At 36.5% G+C, this 23,157-nt stretch overlaps 3 protein-coding genes across 8 annotated transcripts; 1 reads left to right on the top strand and 2 right to left on the bottom strand.

Moving 5' to 3' along the window:
* On the bottom strand, positions 1-3,490 carry LOC112748625 (probable serine/threonine-protein kinase At1g01540). The gene is made up of 7 exons (XM_025796853.3): positions 2,432-3,490; positions 2,256-2,360; positions 2,059-2,181; positions 1,783-1,953; positions 1,466-1,595; positions 1,165-1,377; positions 1-692 (listed from the first exon to the last, which is right to left on the bottom strand). The coding sequence occupies exons 1-7, from the start codon at positions 3,052-3,054 to the stop codon at positions 537-539; spliced, it is 1,521 nt and encodes a 506-aa protein (XP_025652638.1). The 5' UTR covers positions 3,055-3,490; the 3' UTR covers positions 1-536.
* On the top strand, positions 3,205-16,305 carry LOC112748623 (DNA polymerase alpha catalytic subunit). 2 transcript variants are annotated; one of them, XM_072218546.1, is made up of 32 exons: positions 3,205-3,315; positions 4,387-5,620; positions 5,966-6,124; positions 6,257-6,340; positions 6,451-6,525; positions 6,693-6,757; positions 7,605-7,704; positions 7,792-7,980; positions 8,190-8,353; positions 8,524-8,638; positions 9,250-9,429; positions 9,515-9,628; positions 10,161-10,280; positions 10,372-10,695; positions 10,853-10,945; positions 11,481-11,599; positions 11,687-11,759; positions 11,858-11,914; positions 12,068-12,160; positions 12,537-12,659; positions 12,735-12,832; positions 12,951-12,996; positions 13,397-13,510; positions 13,622-13,705; positions 13,827-13,940; positions 14,025-14,114; positions 14,200-14,276; positions 14,970-15,186; positions 15,372-15,425; positions 15,513-15,632; positions 15,739-15,813; positions 15,934-16,305. In XM_072218546.1, exons 2-32 carry the CDS (start codon positions 4,421-4,423, stop codon positions 16,078-16,080), a joined length of 4,683 nt encoding a protein of 1,560 aa, XP_072074647.1. In that variant the 5' UTR covers positions 3,205-3,315; positions 4,387-4,420; the 3' UTR covers positions 16,081-16,305. The 2 variants fall into 2 exon arrangements, with proteins under 2 accessions (XP_072074647.1, XP_025652635.1); XM_025796850.3 differs by lacking the exon at positions 3,205-3,315 and having other exon boundaries at positions 3,949-5,620.
* On the bottom strand, positions 16,245-22,828 carry LOC112748624 (nicotinate phosphoribosyltransferase 1). 5 transcript variants are annotated; one of them, XM_025796851.3, is made up of 15 exons: positions 22,126-22,782; positions 21,874-22,021; positions 20,813-20,932; positions 20,568-20,702; positions 20,420-20,481; positions 20,038-20,113; positions 19,383-19,484; positions 18,929-19,045; positions 18,682-18,740; positions 18,155-18,329; positions 17,654-17,788; positions 17,469-17,567; positions 17,067-17,175; positions 16,642-16,754; positions 16,245-16,555 (listed from the first exon to the last, which is right to left on the bottom strand). In XM_025796851.3, the coding sequence occupies exons 1-15, from the start codon at positions 22,272-22,274 to the stop codon at positions 16,478-16,480; spliced, it is 1,677 nt and encodes a 558-aa protein (XP_025652636.1). In that variant the 5' UTR covers positions 22,275-22,782; the 3' UTR covers positions 16,245-16,477. The 5 variants fall into 5 exon arrangements, with proteins under 5 accessions (XP_025652636.1, XP_025652637.1, XP_072074649.1 ...); XM_025796852.3 differs by lacking the exon at positions 18,929-19,045 and having other exon boundaries at positions 22,126-22,828; XM_072218548.1 differs by lacking the exon at positions 20,420-20,481 and having other exon boundaries at positions 20,038-20,115; positions 20,652-20,702; positions 22,126-22,743.
* Positions 22,829-23,157: the final 329 nt, after the last annotated feature.

The raw sequence follows: 23,157 nt of genomic DNA, 5'->3' as shown, positions 1-23,157 counted from the left end.
TTTCCCTTTTAAATGTGCAAAAATTCCTTTTTATTGGATGAATTGAACAATATGGCCAATCTTTACATGACCAACCTCAAGCTACACAATCATCCCTGAGAGGAAAAAGGAGAAGGACCCAGGACAGAGAGAAAGCTGGCAAATATTGCTCTTTTTTTGGGGATTTTGTGAGTATATAGAAGGATCAAGCACAATGAATGACATGGTATAATATAGGTATGCCAGGTCCTCATCGGAACATATAGCTTTGGCATTAGACCTTGACAGCTTGTATATTAAATGAGGGTACCACAGGCTATCTGGTCATTAAAGAGACAGCACTGCAAATTTATGAGGGGTGAAAATGTAACTCACTTTTCTTATATTCACTGTGGAGTTTTGTACTATACTAACCACATAATACTCGTTAGTTCATTAGCATAGGATGAATTGTAGTTTCCACCTTTGGTGAAATCCAAACTGCATCTTGCTGTAATGAGGAATATGAGTATATAATGATTACAAGAAAAATGAGTTGCTCAAACATTTCTCCTAATTTATTGCTCTTCTAGTTGGTGGCTTTTTGTTGTCTCATGGCCACACGTGCCATTTTCATTGTTACAGTCACCATCTGATACATTTGCATTCACTTTTAATCCATCCTCTGCTCTATGGTTAGGTGACTGATCTGCATCCCTTCTAGCTCTCCGGTCCTGGAACAAGAGGGTGCTTGTTCAATCAGTAAAAAATGTGGCTTTTATTTATCAAAGTTTGGTGTGGTCCACTTAGTAATTACTAATTAGCATGCATGATTAAAGCATGGTTGGAAGAATAGTACTTTATGAAACTAGATCCAACAAGAAAGAGAAGTTAAGATAGTAGAAACTAGAAAGTAATATTGTTGAAATATCTAAATTCTAATCCATGGTGTCTTGTTCTTAATACACATTCATAACAAAGATTCAAACATCAACTATATACTACTACACATTATCATAACATAAATCGCATTACGAGAATAAAAACTTAGTGGACACTCGCACGTAAATGTGAAGTTGATAAAGATTTGATATGTTTGACTAAATTATCATTTAACGATTTTTAACTATCAACTTCACACGAAAACAATTGAAAGCGAGTTTTCACCTAGAAACTAATATGTAAAGGGAATGATTATTTTCTTACCTCTTTGTAATTAAGGGAATCTTCAGTCTCAAGCATGTGTATAACATGCCCCATTTTAGGACGTTTTTGTGCATTAGGGTCTGTGCAGCGTAGAGCTACAAGAAGGACTCTTTTTAGTGCCCTTAATGTTGGTTTCTCAGGAAGCTTAGGATCCAATACTCCCTCTGGATTTCTGTTACTAACCATCTTCTTGAGCCAATCAACTAAATTCACCTGAAAATCAAGAGTTTACACTTTTCAGCTGCTTGTGTAAAGGGCAATAACCGAAAGAAATGTTCACAATAGCGAAACAGATCGAAACCTCTTCCGGCGGACGGCTATAATCAACCGGGTTCCTCCCTGTGATTACTTCCATGATAAGAATTCCAAAACTATACACATCGCTTCGTTCATTCAACATGCCAGTACTTGCATATTCAGGAGCTACATATCTGCCAAAAAAGGGAGCTGAGAATACACAAATACTAAAACATTGAAGACAAAGAACAAGTTGTCTATTATTGTATTTGTCTCATTCTCAAAATAAGATTATATCTCTTTAACAAATATCTGAATTTCTATCATGTGTCAATTACCAAACAGAGCCAAATGAAACAGGGGAGAGTAGAATGCACAAACCCAAATGTACCCATGACACGGGTGGTGACATAGCTGCTCTGAGAGCCAAGGAGCTTGGCAAGGCCAAAATCTGAAACCTTGGAATTCCACTGCTTATCGATCAAGATATTGCTTGATTTAATATCACGGTGAACAACTTTTGGTTCCAGCCCCTCATGAAGATAAGTTAATCTATTCCAAAAAAAAAAAAAATACTAACAGTTATGGAAAGAAAAGAAAATTGGAAAGTAATCCAGAAGAGAGGAGGTGAAAAGTCAATTTTCTTGGTTCAATTACCCTTTTGCAGTTCCAAGGATAATGTTCATTCGAATTTCCCAAGTTAGAGGGCTGCAAGACCCAACATCACCGTGCAGCCACTGCTCCAAGTTACCATTGTCAACGTACTCATACACAAGCATTCTGTATATTTCAACATGAATGAATATTTTTACACACCGAAAACTGAGAAAGAAAGAACCTTCATTATATATTACCTGTGTGCTCCTTCAGCACAATAACCGAGCAACCTCACTAGATTCTTGTGCCGAACTCTTCCTATAGCTTCCACTTCAACCTTAAACTCTCTCTCTGCTTGTCCCCTGCTATTATATTAAACTTTTAGCATTAATTTGAGTAATAAATAGAAGGAAAAGATGTTGATTGACTTTACCTGTTGTTGAGCAAATTCTTAACGGCAACGTTTGTGTTGTCCTTCAAGACACCATGGTAAACAATTCCATAGCCACCTTCGCCAATGACATTCTCCGGCGCAAACCCATTGGTGGAATCCTCAAGCTCCCTGAGGGTGTACCAGTGGCCCCAACCCAAGTGAGAAACCTCAGGGATCACGGTAGGAACCTCACCACTGCCTTCACGGGAAGAAGACCTTAGGAAAGGTCGTTGTTCAGTAGGGTAAGAGATTCTATGGTTCTTCCCAATCTCAAACTGGATTCTGTTGTAGACCACGGAGGGGTTCTCTTCGTCCGGTTCCGGTTCGGGAATAGGGTCGGGTAATGGATTGGGGTCAAGTACTCTGATCTCTTGGATCTCCTTGGATACATCAGGGACAGGGATTGAAGATGAAGTGGTGGTAGTGGTGGTGGTGGTGGTGATAGTGGTGGTTTTCTTGGAGCGCTTGGAAGCGAGGCAAATGGAGATGAGGAATAAGAGGAGGACAATGGAGGCGCCAACGCAGACGCCAAGAACAACCCAGAGGCGTAGGCCGAAGATGGAGGTTGGGTTGGAGAGCTGGTCGTTCATTGTGGCACCACCACTTGAATAATGATCCGGCATTATTTGCAGAGTTTAAGGTAGGTGGTTGGTACGTGGTAGTTACTACATGAAGTTGTAGTTGTATGCTGCTGCTGCAGAAGAAGAAGAAGAAGAATGGGATACTGAGGTAGGGGAGAGGGGTGGCGTTTGTAGTAGAAAGAGAGAAAGAGAGTGATGGAGGTAAGAGCAGCTGGCATGGTGGGACCTCAATGAGAGAGATGGGGACAGAGTATGTAATGAATTCTGAGTTTCTGCCTGTCTCATCCCCACCTTCTCCAAGTGGTAACTATTGCTTCCTGCTCCATTTCTTTAGATTACAATTCTACTACTTGATTTATTACTCTATACTAACGTTAATTAATTTTAGTTCTATGGGTGGGGCGGGACCTGCTTGCCTTTGAGCTTTGCTTTTTGTATTTACCATAGTCATCGTCATACAAGAATTCTTTTTCTGGTTAAAGACTATAGGAATGGGGCTAGTGGCTTTTAAATATACCCTTCCTAATGCTCCTTTTTGGAAAGGGGAATGCGCTTTCTTCAAAGCGTTGAAATCATTATCAATAATTAATGCCCAATCGAATTGTCGTTTTTTTCTATATTAAAAAAATACAAGTAGAGTGATTTGTCTTTTAACAGAAGGGAAAATCTTAATTACTAGTAAGATATATAAATGTGTTCATGTCCCTCGACACTCACCGACACATTAACCACATCGATTTTATGTTGTATTTGGATGGTTTAACCCTAAACTTCTTGCCCAGCTTGAATATACTCCAAAACATAATTGATTTTACCTTTAAACATATAATGAGTTAAAGAAGTTTATTATTTATTTATTCATTCTTTTGGTTCTTTTTTAATTTTTTTTTTCTGCAACACACACTCACGCACTATCCACTTCCTGATTTTAACCAGGTCTCAAACCCCTGTCAGCTCTCTAGGAAGTCAACAATTCTTCCACTAAGCCATTGCCTTAGCTCCTATTATTTTTTTTGGTTCTTAAAGTTAAAACACATTAGAAAATAGGAATGAGGCCCAAAGACGCTGGATTTTGAGAAGGGTCTCTGTTGATGTTAGTACTGAAGGATTAGTGCCTTGCAGGGTTGGGACTTGGGCCACAAAAGTGGGTATTAGGGTTAACATTCTTTTCTTTAATTGGGTAACTATTTTTTCCTAAGCCCAAAAAAACCTCAGCCAAAAAAGAGAAACAATTACCTTGAGTGGCATAGTAAGCGCGCCAAAGCCATCAAAGTTTCCCGCGATTTTTCTTGAAAATCCCTAAACCGCACCTCAGCACTCTTCTAACTCATTTCTCTCACACGCTCACTCTCACTCTCACTCTCACTCTCATAGTCTCAGAAAAGTAGAGAGAGAGAAAGAATAAACAATGTCAGACGAAGAAGCTGCTGCAACTACCGCCGCCGGTAGGAGAAGGACCAGAGGTCCCGCTTCCTCCGCCCGCAGCGAGGCCCTAGAGCGTCTCAAAGCCCGTGTCCGCGGCGGGCCCCAGATCAGGCTCGAAAACCCTATCTACGATACTGTCGAGGAAGAAGAGTACAACGCCCTTGTCGCCAAGCGCCGCGAGCAGGCCCGTGCCTTCATCGTTGACGACGATGGCCTTGGCTACGGCGATGAGGGGGAGGAAGAGGACTGGTCTAAGGAAGGCGTCTCTCTCTCCTCTGACGAATCCGATGGCGCCGAAAATGAAGCCAGGCCAAAGCGGAAGAAGCTTGAAAAGAAAGAACATAATCCCAACCAGAAACGCACATCGGCTGCACTTTCCGCCGCCGCTGTTGGCGCCCAGCGGCTATCCTCGATGTTCACCTCATCGCTGTTCAAGAAGAGCAGGGACGACAAGGCCCCCGACAGCATCGTTGACGATGTTCTGGCGGAGTTTGCAGCCGACGAGACCGATAGGGAACGGCGGAGAAGAATCCATCCGAAAGCCATTCCCAATTCGAATTCAAATTCATCCTCTGCTACAAACGATGCTCTGCGGATTAATCGCGATTTCGTTAGCAATTCGTCAATTGTTGGAGCATCTGATTTGATGAGAGGTTCTTCGTTGCTCGACACTGCTGTAAATTGTGATGTTGAGTCCGTTAGAGTTGTTAGCAATGACGTCAGTGATTTAGGTTCAGAGCAGAAGAAATGCGAGGCAGTTAAAGAAAACGAGCTTTCAATTGAATGCTCGGATAATGAGAAAATTTGTAGTTCTGAGAATGGTGATGCATCAATTGAGCAAGTTCCGAGTAATGTTAATGTTTGTAAGGAGGAAGTTGTGAAGGACTCTAAGGCAGAGGAAAAACCTGTTGCTGTGAAAAAGGAGTTGTTTACTTTGAATGCAAAGCTTAAGGAAGAAAAAGAGGACCCTGCGTTGAGTGCTACTGCGGGTTGGCAAGCAGTGAGGAATGGTGGTGCAGCGAATGCAAATGTTGGGGATTCGAAAGCATTGAGAGAGGCTTTGCATAAGGAAGAACACTCGGAGTTCAATCTGGAGGAAGATGGTTCGCTACCTTTCTACATACTGGATGCCTATGAGGAGTTTAATGGAGCGAACAGGGGAACACTTTATTTATTTGGGAAGGTAATTTTTATTTGAATTGCTAACATAGGTTACTGATTTACTGTATTCTTACAGCTTAACTGTCCCAATGTGTAGTTTCAAATATTTCGTTTGCAATTGACGTAGTTGCATATTATTCCATTTACCATTGTTTTTCTGTCACAAGGTAGCCTCAACACGCTAACTGTTAAGTCACAGTGTGAAGCTTGTGTGTTTATTTGCTTATTTATTTGAGTAAAGGAAAGCTGCGCTGTATGTAAAAGTCAGATAGACACAGCTGTTGGTCATTCGACTTCATTTCTGTTAACTGTGTGGTGGTGAATGGAGAAGATAATATTGACTGTTTGCATTTTTATTGAGAATTAGGTTAAAGCCGGGAATTCGTATCAGAGTTGTTGTGTTGTTGTGAAGAACATGCAAAGATGTGTCTATGCCATTCCAAGTCACCCTATACATCTTACTGATGAAATGGTGAAACTTGAGAAAGATGCTAAAAAATCTGCAGATTTCCATAAAAAGCTGCAAGTAAGTTTATCTTTTATCGATCTTTGGCATAAATTTGTATTTTTATTTATATTGACTTTTATCCTTATTTATTCTTTCAGCAGAGAGCTAATGCATTCTTGTCATTTTTTATTTATTTTTTTTAAATTTTAGGATGCAGTATCTGGTTTAAAGAACGAGTTAGCAAAACATCTTCTGAACTTGAATGTTTCATGCTTTAGTATGGCTCCTGTTAAGGTTTGCTGATCAACACATTCTTATGTAAACAAATTTTTGGTCAATGTGATCATTTTGTTGTAAATGATTATTTTGTTGGGTTTATTCTGATTTCCTGCTCCTATTTGCAGAGGAAGTATGCATTTGAAAGGATCGAAATTCCTTCTGGTGAAAGTTATGTGCTTAAAATCAGTTATCCATTCAAGGTACATATTAGACCGTAAGGATTCAAACTAGTGTATTGGTCATAGAGATGTGAAGAATTTAGGCGTTCAATGCACTGGTTTGCAAAAAGCCTAGTTATTTATGTGTGAGTTAAGCTAAATACTATTTTAACCGATTTATGTTATTTCTTTTTGTAAAATTGGTCTAGGATCAAGTACTTCCTGCGGACCTGAAAGGAGAAAGTTTCTCTGGTCTTTTAGGAACTCATTACAGGTATTCCTCCCCCTTTCTCTCCCTCTCTCTCTCTCTCACACACACACACACACACAACACACACTCACTCTCTGTTCACTGACTACATGTATTTTGTTTTCAATATAGTGAGAAAATGAGTCTCTTTCTGAAAAGCAAAAGCCCAAACCAATTTCTGGAGTAACTATTTTGATATAGCATTATGTTTACTTAAAAGCTTTTTAACATTGCAGCAGTGTGGTTAAGTAGAAGCATTTTGGTTCAGTATACTCTAGCTCTTAAAACCTTTCCTCTGTAAATACTTGGGAACTTAATCTGGTAGTATTGCAGATTTCTTTTTGTGAAGATGAACTGACATTTCTCAATAGGTATTTCAAACACTTTCCCAGATCTCTGAAAGCAGTTGCAATAGCTGGCTGCATTACTTTTAGAAACCAAGAACTTTGTTGACTAGAGTCTATACTTTGAACAGGCTAGGTTCCTGGAGAAAAGCAGTCCTTTTATACTGGGCTGGTGTGCTGCTTAGGGTTTTAAATACTCTTTTGGCCCTAGAATATCTTAATCATTACTCCATCTGTAAATATAAGTAAGCTTTGACTAAAACACATTTGAAAATGGCTCAGACTGAATTAATATTTGAATATTTTCTTTTCCCTAACTCAGTTAAATGCTTAGCACACATATTAGGTGTTCTAATAGGGGGTCTAAGTGGAAAAGGATATAAAACATCCTTAATCTAATCAAGTGACAAATATTGATGGACAAATTTTTGGTTATATATGTGGGATGGAGGGAGTGTAATGTTAATAATGTCCATATACTGGACAATTATTTAGTTTTAGCAAGGTAATTGTTTCCTTATGTGCAGTGCTCTGGAGCTTTTTCTGGTTAAAAGAAAGATTAAGGGACCCTCGTGGCTACAGGTTTCGAACTTTTCAAACTGCCCAACTTCTGAGAGGGAAAGATTTGTAAGTTGTGCATCCACTACAAGTAGTGTATTTTGATCTTCATATAGGACACCTTTTTTAATCTTATAAACGTGCTTCTGCTTGCAGGTTAGCTGGTGCAAATTTGAAGTGATTGTTGACTCCCCTAAAGACATCAGGGTTTCAACTTCATCAAAAATCAGTTTTGAGATTCCTCCTGTGGTTGTCACAGCAATAAATTTGAAAACAACCATAAATGAAAAACAGAACGTAAATGAGATTGTATCTGCATCTATAGTCTGCTGCAATATGGTTAAGGTATTTTAAAGAGAGAGAGAGTGTGTGGGTGTGTTTTTTTTTTTTTTTCTCTTTTCTTTTTTCCCTTTAGTTTGGGATCATTGTCTTGATAGTTAAGTACAGTGCATCTATCTGTGTATGGTGTATGCAAATCTATTTTCTACACCAATGCTTGATTTTCTGTGATGAAATAATTATTAATCAGCAATAACTTCTGTTTGGCTTTTTAGATTGACACACCTATGTTGGCTTCAGAATGGAAGAGACCTGGAATGCTTACCCATTTTACTGTCATTCGTAAAATTGATGGGAATATATTTCCACTGGGGTTCAGCAAGGAGGTTACAGAGAGAAACTCAAAAGCTGGGTCAAATGTTCTGTGTGTTGAAAGCAGGTGAAACTTTAAAAGACAGATTGTTACTTTGAATGTTTACTTATATGCATGATCTGGATTCTGGTGTTATCCTTTGATTTTCTGTATCAGTTCTCCAGGAAATGTGAAAGGTATCTTGAAAAGTATTTGCCTTTATTAGAGGATGACCTATATAATATCTTTGTTTGCAGTGAAAGAGCTTTGCTGAATCGCCTGATGACAGAATTACACAAGTTGGATAGCGATGTTCTTGTTGGGCATAATATATCTGGATTTGACCTGGAGGTACTCCTCCATAGATCCCAGGTAGGAGTTTTAGCTTCTCAATTTTTTGAATTGTAATTTTAATTTAATTTTGGGCTTCTGTTCATAGCCTTTCCTAATGTCCTTTTTTTAGTTTAATGTATGATAACTGGATAAGAGGTAATTAGATAATATGATTTTAGATACTGTTTAAACATTAAGGTGAAAAATTGTACAAAACTACATGACAAAAGGGTATGAGTTGATGAAGGATAACTGTAAAGATGGCTGGATGAAAATGTAGCTTCAAACAAGATTCGACGAAGGATTAGAATTCATATTCATATATACACAAACTAGAAAAAGTTTGTTAAATCTTTTGACCATTTATTATGCCTTAAGAAAAGCGATATACCTTCTCCCTTTTCTTTTAACTTGTAATTTTTTTAAATAAAATCTAGCTTTCTAATACCTTCAAACTTTATCCTGAAGTTCCAATTACTATTTCCTGATTTTATTTTCATCTCACCTGCAGCAAAGTGGATGCTATTGTCCATGAATTACCCATTTTTTATAAGTTCGTGTTATTTTATATTTTTGTACCCTCAAAAGTCCATTATGATTTATGAACCATGAACCTTAAATATCTTTACCTCTCCAAAAAACAAATGTAGGCTTGCAAAGTACCAAGCAACATGTGGTCTAAACTAGGCCGCCTCAAGCGTTCTGCATTGCCTAGGCTTGATAGAGGAAGCAAGGCATTTGGTTCTGGAGCTCGTCCTGCTGTCATGTCTTGTATGTCTGGCCGGCTTCTTTGTGATACATTCTTGTGTTCCCGTGATCTGCTCAAAGAGGTAAATAATTGTGGAGAAATCATGCCAAGCAGGAAATCTTGTATTTATTTCTAACTAACTCACTTTCCTACATTGGTTCTTCCAGGTCAGTTATTCATTAACTGAACTCACAAAAACGCAGCTGAAGAAGTTTAGGAAGGAAGTTGCTCCACATGATGTTCCAAAGAAGTTCCAATCAGCTGAATCCCTAATTGAGCTTGTAGGTGTCAATGTTTAATCCATATTTGTTGATCTTGTGGAGAACTATTTGAACTTTGGATTGCTTATTATGAAAGTTAAAGAGTGGAGTGTTTTTCTCCTTTTCTTATGATAAATGTTAAACTGTTGTGGAAAAGTGTTTGAATTCTGATTTATAATTACTACACAGGTCACAGGCTACCCTTGCATCAATGTTGTAATATGACATGGTTTTTCATGTTAGTACTTGTTTTCTGTACCGTGTGTTTTTAATTAGCAGTTGCTTGAGCTTGATAATGCTAGTGGGATAACTATGTAAGCTTCTGAGGGTTATAGAGGTGGGTATTGATCTCTACTACGAATATTGAAGGACTAAAATGGTGAAGAATTTGGTGATTTTATAATCTTGAGTTGTTAAGCATATTTACCTCCTCAACTTCTCTTGCAATACTTAAGTATTGGTTTTTTCCATTCTGTTTTGATGTTTGATTGATTGTACATGATAACAGTGCATTTGCTTATGCTGGTTTTCATGGTATATGTGATTTCTTCAGATTGAATGTAGTGAAACGGATGCATGGTTGTCCATGGAACTCATGTTTCATTTGAGTGTTCTTCCTCTCACCCGCCAGCTGACTAATATTAGTGGTAATCTGTGGGGGAAAACTCTTCAGGTTAGCTGTCCTTTTTTTGGGTACCCTGTTTAATTTGATGTTGGACATGATCTAGCAGCCATAGGCATACAGCTAATGCTTGCTATTTCAGGGTGCTCGGGCACAGAGAGTGGAGTTTCTTTTGTTGCATGCTTTCCATGCAAAGAAATATATGGTGCCAGACAAAATTCCAAACTATGCAAAAGAAACAACATTGACGAAACGCAAAGTAGCTCATGGTGTTGAGGATAGCAACTTAGAAGAAGCAGATGGTAACGAGGCAAACTATGATAATGATGCTGCCGATACTGATAATAAGAAAAGCAAAAAGGCTCCTTCTTATGCTGGAGGTCTGGTATTAGAGCCAAAGAAGGGACTATATGACAAATATATACTACTTCTGGACTTCAATAGTCTTTATCCTTCTATCATTCAGGTTTATATATATAATTTATTCAGAAAATGCTTTGTTTTAGCATCACTTTCATTCTATCAACAAAATTTTCTATTTTATTTGTTTGTCAGTTTTGCTCTTATTCTAATTTATGATAGCTTCTTCTATCCTGTCATCTACTGAGCTGAATTGAATACAGGAATATAATATATGCTTTACCACTGTTGAAAGATCTCAAGGTGCATCATTTTCCCGTTTACCATCCAGTCTAGAAACTGGGGTCTTGCCGGAGGTAAGAATGCCACCAGAGTTTTATCTATTAAAAAATCTGTTCTTGCATTTTAAAGTACTAGCAACAGTAATCCCATCTAAACAGACTGGAAAAAAAATGAAAATTATTCCAAGTCAAATCTAGCTTTTATGGTTGTGTTTGGAATTGGAGAGATGGGAGACAAGGCTTTTAGAAATTCCACAAAATCTGCACTTTTGGGCGTAAACTATACCCAAAAGTTAATCTTTTAAAATATCCTTGTTTTAGTAATCCAAATAGTCATTTGAAAGCCCGACTACGAAAAAAAAGAAAAGAGAAAAAAATCTTATCTAGCCAAACTTACCATATATTGTGCCAACTTTTGATTAAGAATGGACAATCAAGATTCACCTTTCAAAGTTGCATGTGTGCTCTTTATGTGAATTTATCAATGCATTAACACTTACTTTAAGTGAATCATTTGTTACAATGCTTATCTTTTTTTTCCCCCACCAACATTCTGGATTGATTAGATGTATACATGCACATTATTAATTTTGTTTGTTTGTTGGGCTAGCTGTTGAAAAATCTGGTTGAAAGGAGGAGATTGGTAAAAAAGTGGATGAAGAAAGCATCTGGTCTTAAAGTGCAGCAACTGGACATTCAGCAGCAAGCATTGAAGCTTACTGCAAACAGGTTTGTTTCTATATGCTCATCCTGAGTGCCCAACATTGGTATCTAATCCTTTGGAATGTAAAATTCTATGGTGTTGGTGTATTGCAGTATGTATGGATGCCTAGGATTTTCCAATTCAAGATTTTATGCAAAGCCAATTGCCGAACTTATAACCCTACAAGTAAGGAAATATGTCATGTTAGCTTTACCGGTGGTGACCATCCCCTCATATATGTCAAGCCTAATACATTTTTATTTGACTGTCCAATGATTGTGCAGGGAAGGGAGATACTGCAGAGTACTGTTGATCTTGTTCAGAATAACTTGAACTTAGAGGTTATTTCTACTGTATTAATTCTTGAAGTAATGTAGGGATTTCATTTCTGCATGAATTATAATATTGGATCTTAACTGTCATACATCCTTTAGGTTTTTACTTTATAGGTGATCTATCAGCTCTTGACTGTTGTACTGCTTTCTACTTTATAGGTCATATATGGTGATACTGATTCAATAATGATATACAGTGGTCTAGATGATATTGCAAAAGCAAAAGCAATGGCTTCAAAAGTTATTCAAGAGGTGAGATTTAACTATTAATTGTGAGATAATGAACTACGGGATTGAGGTTCCCATCACCTTTCCTCTGCTCTAATCTTGTTCAACATGCTATACTAGATCTAGAACCAGCTTTCAGTCCTTAAACAAACTAATGATAATATTTTTCTCCTCTACAACTCAAAAGTCTTTATTTTAAAGTTTCAAATGTTTGTGATTCTCGTTGGTGGTGAGTTTGCTTGGGGGATCTGAAGTTGGACCGTACTGCTATGAGGTCTTACCATGTGGTTAGCATTGTTTGCCACAGATGAATAATTTTGGCGCGTATACATGGTTGTTTTCCTTTCTATTTTTTTAATAATTTTCTTATGATGTGATTCTTCATCTGATTTGTCATTAGGTCAATAAGAAATATAGGTGCTTGGAAATTGATCTTGATGGTTTGTACAAGAGGATGCTACTACTTAAGAAAAAGAAATATGCAGCTGTTAAAGTGCAGTTCAACGATGATACTCCATATGAGGTATATTCTACTTACTCTTTTGAATTACCAAACATATTGGGAAGAGCATTCCAGTGGGATTAATCTGTGTTGCAGGTTATTGAACGTAAAGGTCTTGATATTGTCCGCCGGGATTGGAGCTTATTAGCTAAAGAATTGGGTGATTTTTGCTTGACTCAAATTTTGTCAGGAGGGTATGATATGCTCTGTCTGCTTCTAAAAATATTGTTATTTTTGTCCAGTCTGACTATTTGGATGAAATTTTTTTCATTTATACAGTGGCTAATAATATTGTGGCTTTCATGCTTACAGATCATGTGAAGATGTTGTTGAATCAATTCACAGTTATCTCATGCAGGTAATGTGTGATGTCTTTCATGATTAGAAATTTATTTATGATAACATACCATGCACTTGGAGAATTTATATGGAGGGTGCATCTCGTTGATTTGTGCTCACTGCAATAATTGCAAGCGGGTCTAATCTCAGAATGCCTACCTTTTTTTTTCACTCATTATTCAGAATCTCTAGTTTATCTCATTTTCAATGGATTAATGGATGAAGGGAAGTTGCTTTTTCCTTTCCCTTTTCTGAATGGTCTAATTATTGATCATTGGATAAGGCAGTCAATTTTATCACACATATATAGTGGATAGCATAAGTATAATATATTTCAATTTATCTATGAATCTAAGGTTTCAAAGTTGGTGATTGAGGTTTATTTCTATCATAAATATTGAGTAACATTGCTTATACAGGAGCAAGAAAAAATGAGGAGTGGACAAGTACCATTGGAGAAATATGTCATCAATAAAACATTGACTAAACCTCCGGAGGCTTATCCTGATGCCAAAAACCAGCCACATGTTCTTGTGAGTCCAAATGTTCTCATTTTTATGGTTACTTAAAAGGTGTGATATATGCTTTCTTTATTTTTTATCCCCCTAATCAATCCTGAGGAAGCTTTCTTGATCACTATGTAGGTGGCACAAAGAATGAAGCAACAAGGTTACTCCTCTGGTTGTTCTGTTGGTGATACAATCCCTTACATAATTTGCTATGAAGAGGTTTGTCATATATCACTGGTGTAACTTTGGGGATACGTCGGGTATTTGATTTTGGTCATGAACAGTCTTCTGATTTGTCTTTTCATATTTTTATTTTTATATTATGTTCTACTTTGAGCAGGGCTGTAGTTCAGGTAGTGCAACAGGTATTGCTCAGCGCGCAAGGCATCCCGATGAACTAAAACAAGAGCAAGGGAAATGGCTTATTGACATTGAGTACTATTTGTCACAACAGGTATATGAGGCGTTGGTAGCTAACTTTATCAATGACAATGATTAGCTGATTACCACCTAATGGCCGGTTTGAGTATTCTTTCAGATTCATCCAGTGGTATCACGTCTTTGTGCATCAATCCAGGGCACAAGCCCAGAAAGACTGGCTGACTGTTTAGGGCTTGACTCATCAAAGGTTTATTTCCTTCTCTGTTTGGTAGATGATTTGCTTTTATTATTTATCCAGTAGTTCTAAACTGGCAGACTACATTGATTTGCAGTTTCAACATAAATCAAGTGAAGCTCCAAGTAGTGATCCTACAAGCTCACTTTTATTCGCTTCTGATGACGAAGAAAGGTACATCTTTTCTTTAATAATTCTATTAAATGTGCATATTAGCAACCAGCGGTAGTTTGGAAATGGAGACAACTGGGTTAGGTTTACTGAACCACAATTTCACAACAGAAACAAGGTTTAATTACTCCGTTGGTTCTTATAGTTTTACCGAATTTTTAATTCGGTCCCTGTACTTTTTTTTTCCTTTTCAATTGAGTCATTATACTATATCAAATTTTGTAATTAAGTCCCTACCATGATAAAAACGTTAGAATTAATAGAATATTCCGTTAAACAAAATGGAATATTCAGTCAAGTGTTAGGCCTATTTGTTTTGTTAATGGAATATTCCATTAATTCCAACGTTTTTGTTGCGGTAGAGATTAATTATAAAATTTGATATGGTATAGGGACCCGTTTGAAAAGAAAAAAAGTATACAGATCTAGTTGAAAATTTGCTTAAACTATAAGGACCGATAGGGTAATTAAACCTAGAAACAATACTGAAGATGTTATATTAGCATCAGACCATGTATTTAATGCAGAAGTTTAATAATTCCGTGGAGGGGTTTGAACAAGTAAATATAAAAAACTTTGTTTTGCATTTGAGCTTTTTCTGTGTTGGACTCTTGTTGAAGTTCCGTGTTGTGATTCTTGAGTATTGCTGAAAGAAATTTGTAATTAATGGATTGGATGTGATTAAATCAACTGCAGGTACAGGGGATGTGAGCCACTCGTATTGTGTTGCCCCAGCTGCTCTGATTCTTTTGACTGCCCACCTGTTTTTAAGTCAATTTGTTTGTTGGGAAGTGAAAAGATAACCAGCTCAGGCACGGAGGAATCCAGTTACAATTTCTGGCATAAACTGCGTTGTTCCAAATGCCTGGAAGATGGTGTTGGAAGAATATCTCCTGCAATGCTAACCAATCAGGTTTAATTCCAGGCTTTTCAAAACAATGTTATGTTCAACTGCATTTCAGCATGCATTGTTTTCTGATCATGGATCTCTTTCAAAACTAGATTATCTTTAGTAATATTCATCAACATGTTTGTTTATTTGATTTAGCCTAGAATATTGCTCCTAGCATTTGCTGACAGTATATACTTTAATGTCAGGTCAAAATGCAAGCAGAGAAGTTTGTTTTAATGTACTACAGAGGTGTACTGATGGTAACTCACCTCTCTCAATTTTGTTTATATGAATATCATTAGCCTTGAAAAATTAGATATCACATCCTTTGCTGATTTTACTTCTAGTGTGATGATGAAACGTGTAAGCATACGACACGCAGTATCAACCTTAAGTTGGTGGGTGATTCTGAGAGAGGAACTGTTTGTCCAAATTATCCTCGATGCAACGGCCGTCTCCACAGAAAGGTTTCACTTTGTGACGCTAATGTTAAAGTGTCTTTCCTTTTGTGTCTGATTTATATGAAGTTTCAAACTTTTTCGTTTTCTCAAGTAAACATTCTGTTACTTTCAGTACACCGAGGCAGACTTGTACAAGCAGCTCTCGTATTTCTGCCATGTGTTGAATACTTTTTGCAGTATGGAGAAGGTAAATAGATACTGTTTTCAGTGTTTTGAAAGCTGAAGTTAAATCAATAAAGGCTTTGAATTAAAGAATTCCACCATATCCATGCCTTTAACCCTAATTATTAATCATGTATTGTTTCAGATGGAGGCTAAATCTAGGATGCTAATTGAGAAAGAGTTGATGAAGATTAGACCAATGGTTGATCTAGCAGCATCCACGGTACAGAAGTTAAGAGACCGTTGTGCCTACGGTTGGGTGAATTTGCAGGACTTTGTTGTTCCTGTTTAATTTATACCTCCGAATCCAGCAAATGGAATACCCATATGTAAATGTCAGTCAAAAGTACTTTATTGTACATTGAGTTATACCATCCTTGATTTATAAATGAATCATGGTAACCAGAAAATTAGTCGGTGTGCCTATGGTACATTGAGTTGATACCATCCTGAAAATTAGTCTCTAAAAGATCTTTGTTGCCTATCATTCATATAATCAAACATTCCGATTATGCAATTTGCTTAATTACAAAAGATAATTAATTGCTAATAATGCTTAACAGAATGGTTCCAGCACAAATATACAGAGCAGTATTATCTGAACGTTTTGAAGACCATTATATATACTAATTGGATAAGAGGGATTTCTATTGTTATCATTACGAGGCTTTGCCACTATATTCGCCTGATTATAGCAACTCCCCAACAGGTGCTTCATTGAGCCACAGGAAATGGATGAAGTCATATAATTTTCCACTTACGCTGACCTGCTCCAAGTTTTAAGTGAAAAATGTTAATATAATTCAAGGCAAAAGTTACTGAAAACAATTTTAAGCAAGGTCAACTATGAGACCTTGTATGGAGTTGGATTCAGCCTCCTCATGTGGTCAGGTCGCATTTTCTCAAGTTGTTGGATACATCGTTCTCTAATGTCCTTTAGAGGAGGTAATGGTTCTGTCTCTTTACCTTCATGTAAACATTAAAAAATAAAATAAAAATAATAAAGTTACCTTAAGCTGATTTTACAGAATAGATGATGGAAGCTAAGAAGCTTCTTTAATGGTAATACATTTAGCAATCATAGCATTTACATATGAGAGGGTTAGGTGGTATTTTAGCAGATTATAAGGTATTAAGGTTACATTTTTTAGCAACCATAGCATTTAAAATTATAATAGAATAGAGCTGGTTAACTATTAACATGGTGGGACGACATTAATAATTATGAAGTTGCTTCAATTTACAAACCTATTCTTTATTTATATCTTCTTCTCTTACCTGAAGTTCCCGCACTGTAACATCTTAGAAGCTCCTCAACATGCTGTGGCACCACGTATGCTCTCTTGGACTCTTCAAAGGGATGGCGGCACAGGATTCGTTCTCCCACCTATCATATATGTATATATAAAAAATACAATTGTCAAAAAATAGTTATGTCTATGTCTGGATAATATATGGAACTGGTTCTTTTATGGATGCAACAGTTGCTAGCCAAGAAATGGAAACTTGAGAAGGATTAAAATCTTGTCCCCGTCCCTATCAATAATTTTATCTAGTCTATACTATTAAACCTGTACATGGCTGTGACAGTATAAACATTGAAGGGACGAAAGAAAGAATCACAAAAGGAAAGAAAAACAAAATGATGAAGATAGTGTCAAGCACAGATTAAAAGAATACCTTTGGCGGGGGTTCATCTTCTCCAGTCATTATGTCTACAAGGGGATAGCTTTCTTTCCCATACAATCTATAAATTTTCTTCTTACATGGAATTGAGACCTAAAACAGTGAAAGGAACAGAATATTAGTTAATGCAAATAGATGATCCCACCAAAATTTCTGTTTATAGTGTTGATACTTGATACCTTTGATACATCTTCAGAAAGCTTAATACGAGGCTGCTTATTTATCTCGACCAGCTTGAAAACAATTCCCAGAGCAGCTTGAGCATAACATGTAACCAGGTATGTCCCAATTCCATAGGCATCAACCTCATGACCCTGTCCAGACAAACACAGTCTCTTAGATGTCTTTTTTAATATTTCATTTTTATCAAAATATGAAATAATGCCAAACTTTCACACATATACTCCGTATAGATAAGTCTTTGCTGTGCTTCTAGTTGATTGACTGGAACTTCACTGATGGATGATTGATTCGCAGAATGTGCTTGTAGTATTCTGCTAGTATCTAGTATAAACTATATATATTGAGATTTCATGACAATACTATCCATCTTGACTTGAATCCACTTTGGTCTTAGTCTTATTGAGTAGCTTTTTATACTTGATTTTTCTTTCATTTAGTAACTAAAATTCTTAGTATTGTTTGGATCTATATAATTTCCAGTTTGCAGTGAGAATTACCTGTTTATTTAAAGCATCTAAAGTTTCCTCATTAAGATCATTACTAGCTGTAATACTAGTCTTCCCAAAGCCAGACACTGCGAATTCCTTTTCAATGCAGCAAAAGATCTTCCTGGCTTGACAAGACAAATAGGCAAGGTCACCAGAGTCCAGTCTAATGCCAACTGCTTTGTATCTGCACCACAAAGCAACTAATGTTTTATTTTAGGGGGTTGAGGATGCTTAGACACTATTCGAAAGCCAAAACCAATCTGCAATCCTTAAAGTGAAAACAAGGAATGCTTAGAAACTAATCAAAGCCAAAACAAATCTGCAATCCTTAAACGAGAAACAAGGAACACCAAGGCATAATAGAACATATTAGCTAATAATGAAGGAAGTAATTCATGGAAGGAAAAACGAATAACAAAATTGTGTGTCCCGATTAATCAAAATCAACAGGGAAAACTAACAAACCACAATATGAAACTTCTAACCAAGTATTGACAATAAAAATGAAGGGGAGGAATAATCAACTTCGGACATACCCTAACTCATTGAGAGCTAATGCAACTGCACAGAAGTTGGGGATTCCACTTCTTATGACCTGCCAAGAAATGCAAAGGTGATTATATGGAGAAACAGTTAAGCTATACTAAACCAGAAGTAATTCAGAACAGCGAGATTTGCACACAAGGATGGAACATTGCTGGCCAAAGCAATGTTGAGAGATTATCATTCCTATTTCCTATTAGCAGGAAATAGAGATTTACTAAGAAAATATTAAATACTTACATCATAAGTGTCTACAAGGGCAAGAAAGTTATTAGGAAATGCCAATGCATATGATATGAATGCTGACAGCTCACTTTGGTTGGTCTCAGAAAAAACACCCCGTAATGATTTTGAGCGCTGCAGGGTGGGAATACAACACACATTATACACTGACAAATATTCTTGATCTCACGACTTCAGAATATAGATTAATGCTATAATACTGATAAATTGGAACAGCCGAACAAGTATTTAGAAGGGAAGAAATAGAGATATTTAAGAGGGAGAACCAATAGTTATGGTGATGCTTAACCAAATAAAGATACAGGTCTGCAAAGATAACTCAGAACACAACAATTAGAAAATATTCAACTTGGCTTGTTAATCAAGTAACTCTAAATGACTCGCTTTATGAGTGCTGCAAAAACAATTGCGGAAAATAGAAAAATTAAGTTTGCAAAGACTTGCATGGTACCTGAAGTTTGCTTAGCCATGCTTGAACCAAACTAACAAAATCTTTACATGTACTTTTACTAACTTTTTTACGAAGTGATTTGTCTTTAATCTCATCAAGGGTCTGCAAATCACAGGAAAAACAAAGCACTAAGCAAACGTAACAAAGCATAAGAATAATGATAACATAAAACCCATAAGGATATGAACAAACTCTGGAAGGAATCTATATCAATATAGTCAGAGGATCTATCTTATAATTTCAAGTTTCTCTAACAACTCTATTAATGATATCATATATAAAAGCTCACTTTTTACTCAAATTAGACCACCAAATTTGTCACTTTTGAATCACGATGTTAATTCTTATGTATTATCTGCTCCTTGGCAATTTAGCATTACAGTTTCCAAAGACGTCTGGCATTTAGTTTCTCTAGGATATAAAATATGGACAATTTAACATACAAATCAAAACAATATCTCTATTTGTTAACAGTTATAGACATACTCGCACTAAACACCTTATCAGATGTTGCTGAACTTTTTCTTCCATTCAAATGTGATCTCTTTTTTTTTAGTGGAAATAATCAAATAAAATTATGCCATTTAGCCTATATAGGGTTTATATACAACAAACTAAATGACAAATATAAGCATCATATAAGATGGTTATATACCATAAATGAGCTAACAAAGGCATGAGAATGAGTGCCGCGAAGGGGAATCCCAAATAACCTTCCTGCTGCAACATTGCTAAAAGGGGGGAAAATAAGTGAATTAAAACGAAATTCAGAAAGGGATAGTTAACATGTTATATTAAAGCATAATTTACATGCTTTACTGACACAACATAACTTGCCATCTTAGATAAGCAGCAATTGTTTATTTTGTGTTATGAAAGAAATAAAGTAGTTCGGTTCGAGTCATATTTAATTAGAACTAATACCAACTAAATATCAGGCATGTGGTAAATGCGATTCTAGTATCATAACACTAAAAGGATCCTTCCTATTCAAGGGTCAAACACACTGGAATTGAAGTTGTTTTCATAGATAATACCTTGTTGCATCAAATCCTCCAATATAGCAGTATTTTGATGCTCCCATTCCACCATCAGGCCCCTACATTTAAAATAAGATTCTTTTGATGAGTGTGGAAAGTCTACAAAATTCAGTGCACCAATTTTCCATTTTAATCATTTAGTAACCTGAGCCCTTCGCAGCCCAAACTCAAGTAGAGTTTTTGATTTTCCAGCTACAAAACGATGCCTTGCAGCATTCGTAGTAACTAATGATGCATAGTTAATCAGATTCACAAAAGGAGTTTCCAGCAATTGAACAATCTGACAGAAAATCAATCAAGTAAAATCTTAAAATAGATCATCTTGTAAAGAAATATAAATTAGAAATTTTATAAAATAAAAGGGATTATCAAATGGTAACGGCTACTGACCGCAATAGGACCTTCAACTCTCATCAGCGGTACCTTCGGAAAAACAACTGACCCCTCAGGAATAGCATATACCTCAACATCAGAGCAGTCGATTCCCCTCAGATATTCGAAGAAGCCATCCTATGGTTTAATGAAAAAAATTACGAGTCAGACTCCATTTTGCAGGGACAATCTGTATAAAAGTGCCACCGCCCACCAGCATCAAAATTTGCACAAAATTGATGTAACTAAGATCATCAGCCTTACATATGACTATATGCAATCAACTTGTCCAACATAAAAATTCAGAACAATGACAATCTATCTGTTGCATCCCCCCCGCGACTAAATCTCCAAAGTGGTCTCTCGATTCATAGCTTTCACCATTTTAGTCCCTCAAATTTAAAATTACCTATACTGGTCCCGATATTTAGTTTTGGGCACCATATTGGTCCCCGGACCCTTTCTAGTACTGAATCAGCGAACTAAGTGCTGAATTAGCTCTCACTTGACACGCTGGACACATGGCTAAATAGCGTCATTTTGTTTTGGCACTCAAAAACAAGAAGAGGAAGAAGAGTTTATATGATGTGCAAATCATTATATCTTTATTCGTTCTCCAAAACGACCTCTTTTGCCTTATTTAAGAGATAAAACAAAAAGATGTTATTTAGCCATATATCTAGCGTGGCAAATCAGAGCTAGCTCAGTATTTCGTCCGTTGACTCAACATTGGAAAGGGTCTAGAGATTAATATGGTGCCTAAAATTGAGTCTCAGGGACCAATATAGTGAATTTTAAATATGAGGGACTAAAATAGTGAAAGTCGTAATCTCAGGACCACTATGGGGATTTAGTCCACTCTCTTTAATCTCCTACTCAAACTGTTACAACCTAATTCCATTTGCTTATAGCTTCACGACTTCCAAAAATATGGGGAAAAAATCAGTTTGTTAGACTTGAATTCATGTTAGAACTTCAATTCTTCACAAGAGTTCATCAAATCAGGGTACCCTAACTAGCACATTATAACGCCGAGAATATCATAGCCAGCAGGCACAGGGAAAAGAAAAAATGTTAACCTCACAGGGAACATGTAAACAACTCCTGATAAAATCAATGTCCTCCTCAGATAGCTTGTAATTGGAAATGAGCCTTATGCATTCTTCCAAACCTGCAAAGATAGTATACTCCCCGCCAAACGGATTCTTCCGGAAATACAAATCAAACCTGAAAGACAATCACAAACACGATGATGATTCAAAACTTGATCAGTCAACGAATCTTACAATAAGAATAAATCGTAATTAATGGATTCACGAACGGAAACTTACACAGCACGTTCTGCATGCTTGCCAGCTTTCCAGTAAGTGTAAGCCATGGTGAATTGGTAGAGATCGGTGAGGAGTGGGGTCACCATCGGGTTCGTGGGTCCTGGTATGCCCCGACCCGAACTGTTCTCGTCGGATCCATTTTCCTTCATCGTCGTCACTTCTTCGTCTTTCTTTGTGTTATCATTATTTTCATTGTTTTTATTTCTATGATTACGAATAAAGAAATTTGATTACAGCGATTTGCCAGGTAGCTTGAAGACTAAATCGTAATGGACTGATATTATCGAAGAATAATAATAATTAATAAAAGAAATGGATTAATATTATTCATTATTAGAGGAGGAAGAGAGAAGAAAGAAGTGAACAAGCAGCACGCGCCACAGAGAAATTTGGAACTAACTAACCAACTAAATAATAAAAGGAAGGAAGTGATGAGGCTGATAGTGGATTGATTGAACATTTGAACCTCAATCCTCAATGCCAGTGCCCCCTGCCACTTGTTCCTTTCCACGCAGATTCCCCTTTCCCTCCACGTGTCACTTTCTCACCATCCTTGGCAGGTGCATTCACCATATCCAAATCCAGCCTCCAAATTTTGACTTCCATTTTTTTCTTTTTTTTTTTTTATTTGTCATTTTCATCGATTAAAATTGAAGTGTACATGTTTTTTACATGCGCACGTTGAATATAGACAGACAAATAAGTCTGAATTAAACCTAGAATTTTAACCGATTTATATTAGTTGAACGATGAATTCACTTATCTGTTTAAATAAATGTTAGAATTTTAAATTTATTTTGTATATATAACAATCTATTAACTAGATTTTTAAATAAAATTAGAATCTGCAATAAATAAATTAATTATTGACTTGTCAAATTAAAAGATACTATAAACAACAAAAAAATCTATAATTTTAAATCTGTAAATACAATATATTTATGCTATATATGATTTGCAATATTGTTAGAAAATTAACTTGCTTTCATGGCGAGTGATGCAGAAAGATTCTTTGTCTAATTCTATCCTATT

Source organism: Arachis hypogaea, chromosome 15, assembly GCF_003086295.3.
Source record: "Arachis hypogaea cultivar Tifrunner chromosome 15, arahy.Tifrunner.gnm2.J5K5, whole genome shotgun sequence".
Taxonomy (NCBI): domain Eukaryota; kingdom Viridiplantae; phylum Streptophyta; class Magnoliopsida; order Fabales; family Fabaceae; genus Arachis; species Arachis hypogaea.
Note: the sequence above shows the minus strand (reverse complement) of the source record. Positions and strands in the feature narration are given on the sequence as shown.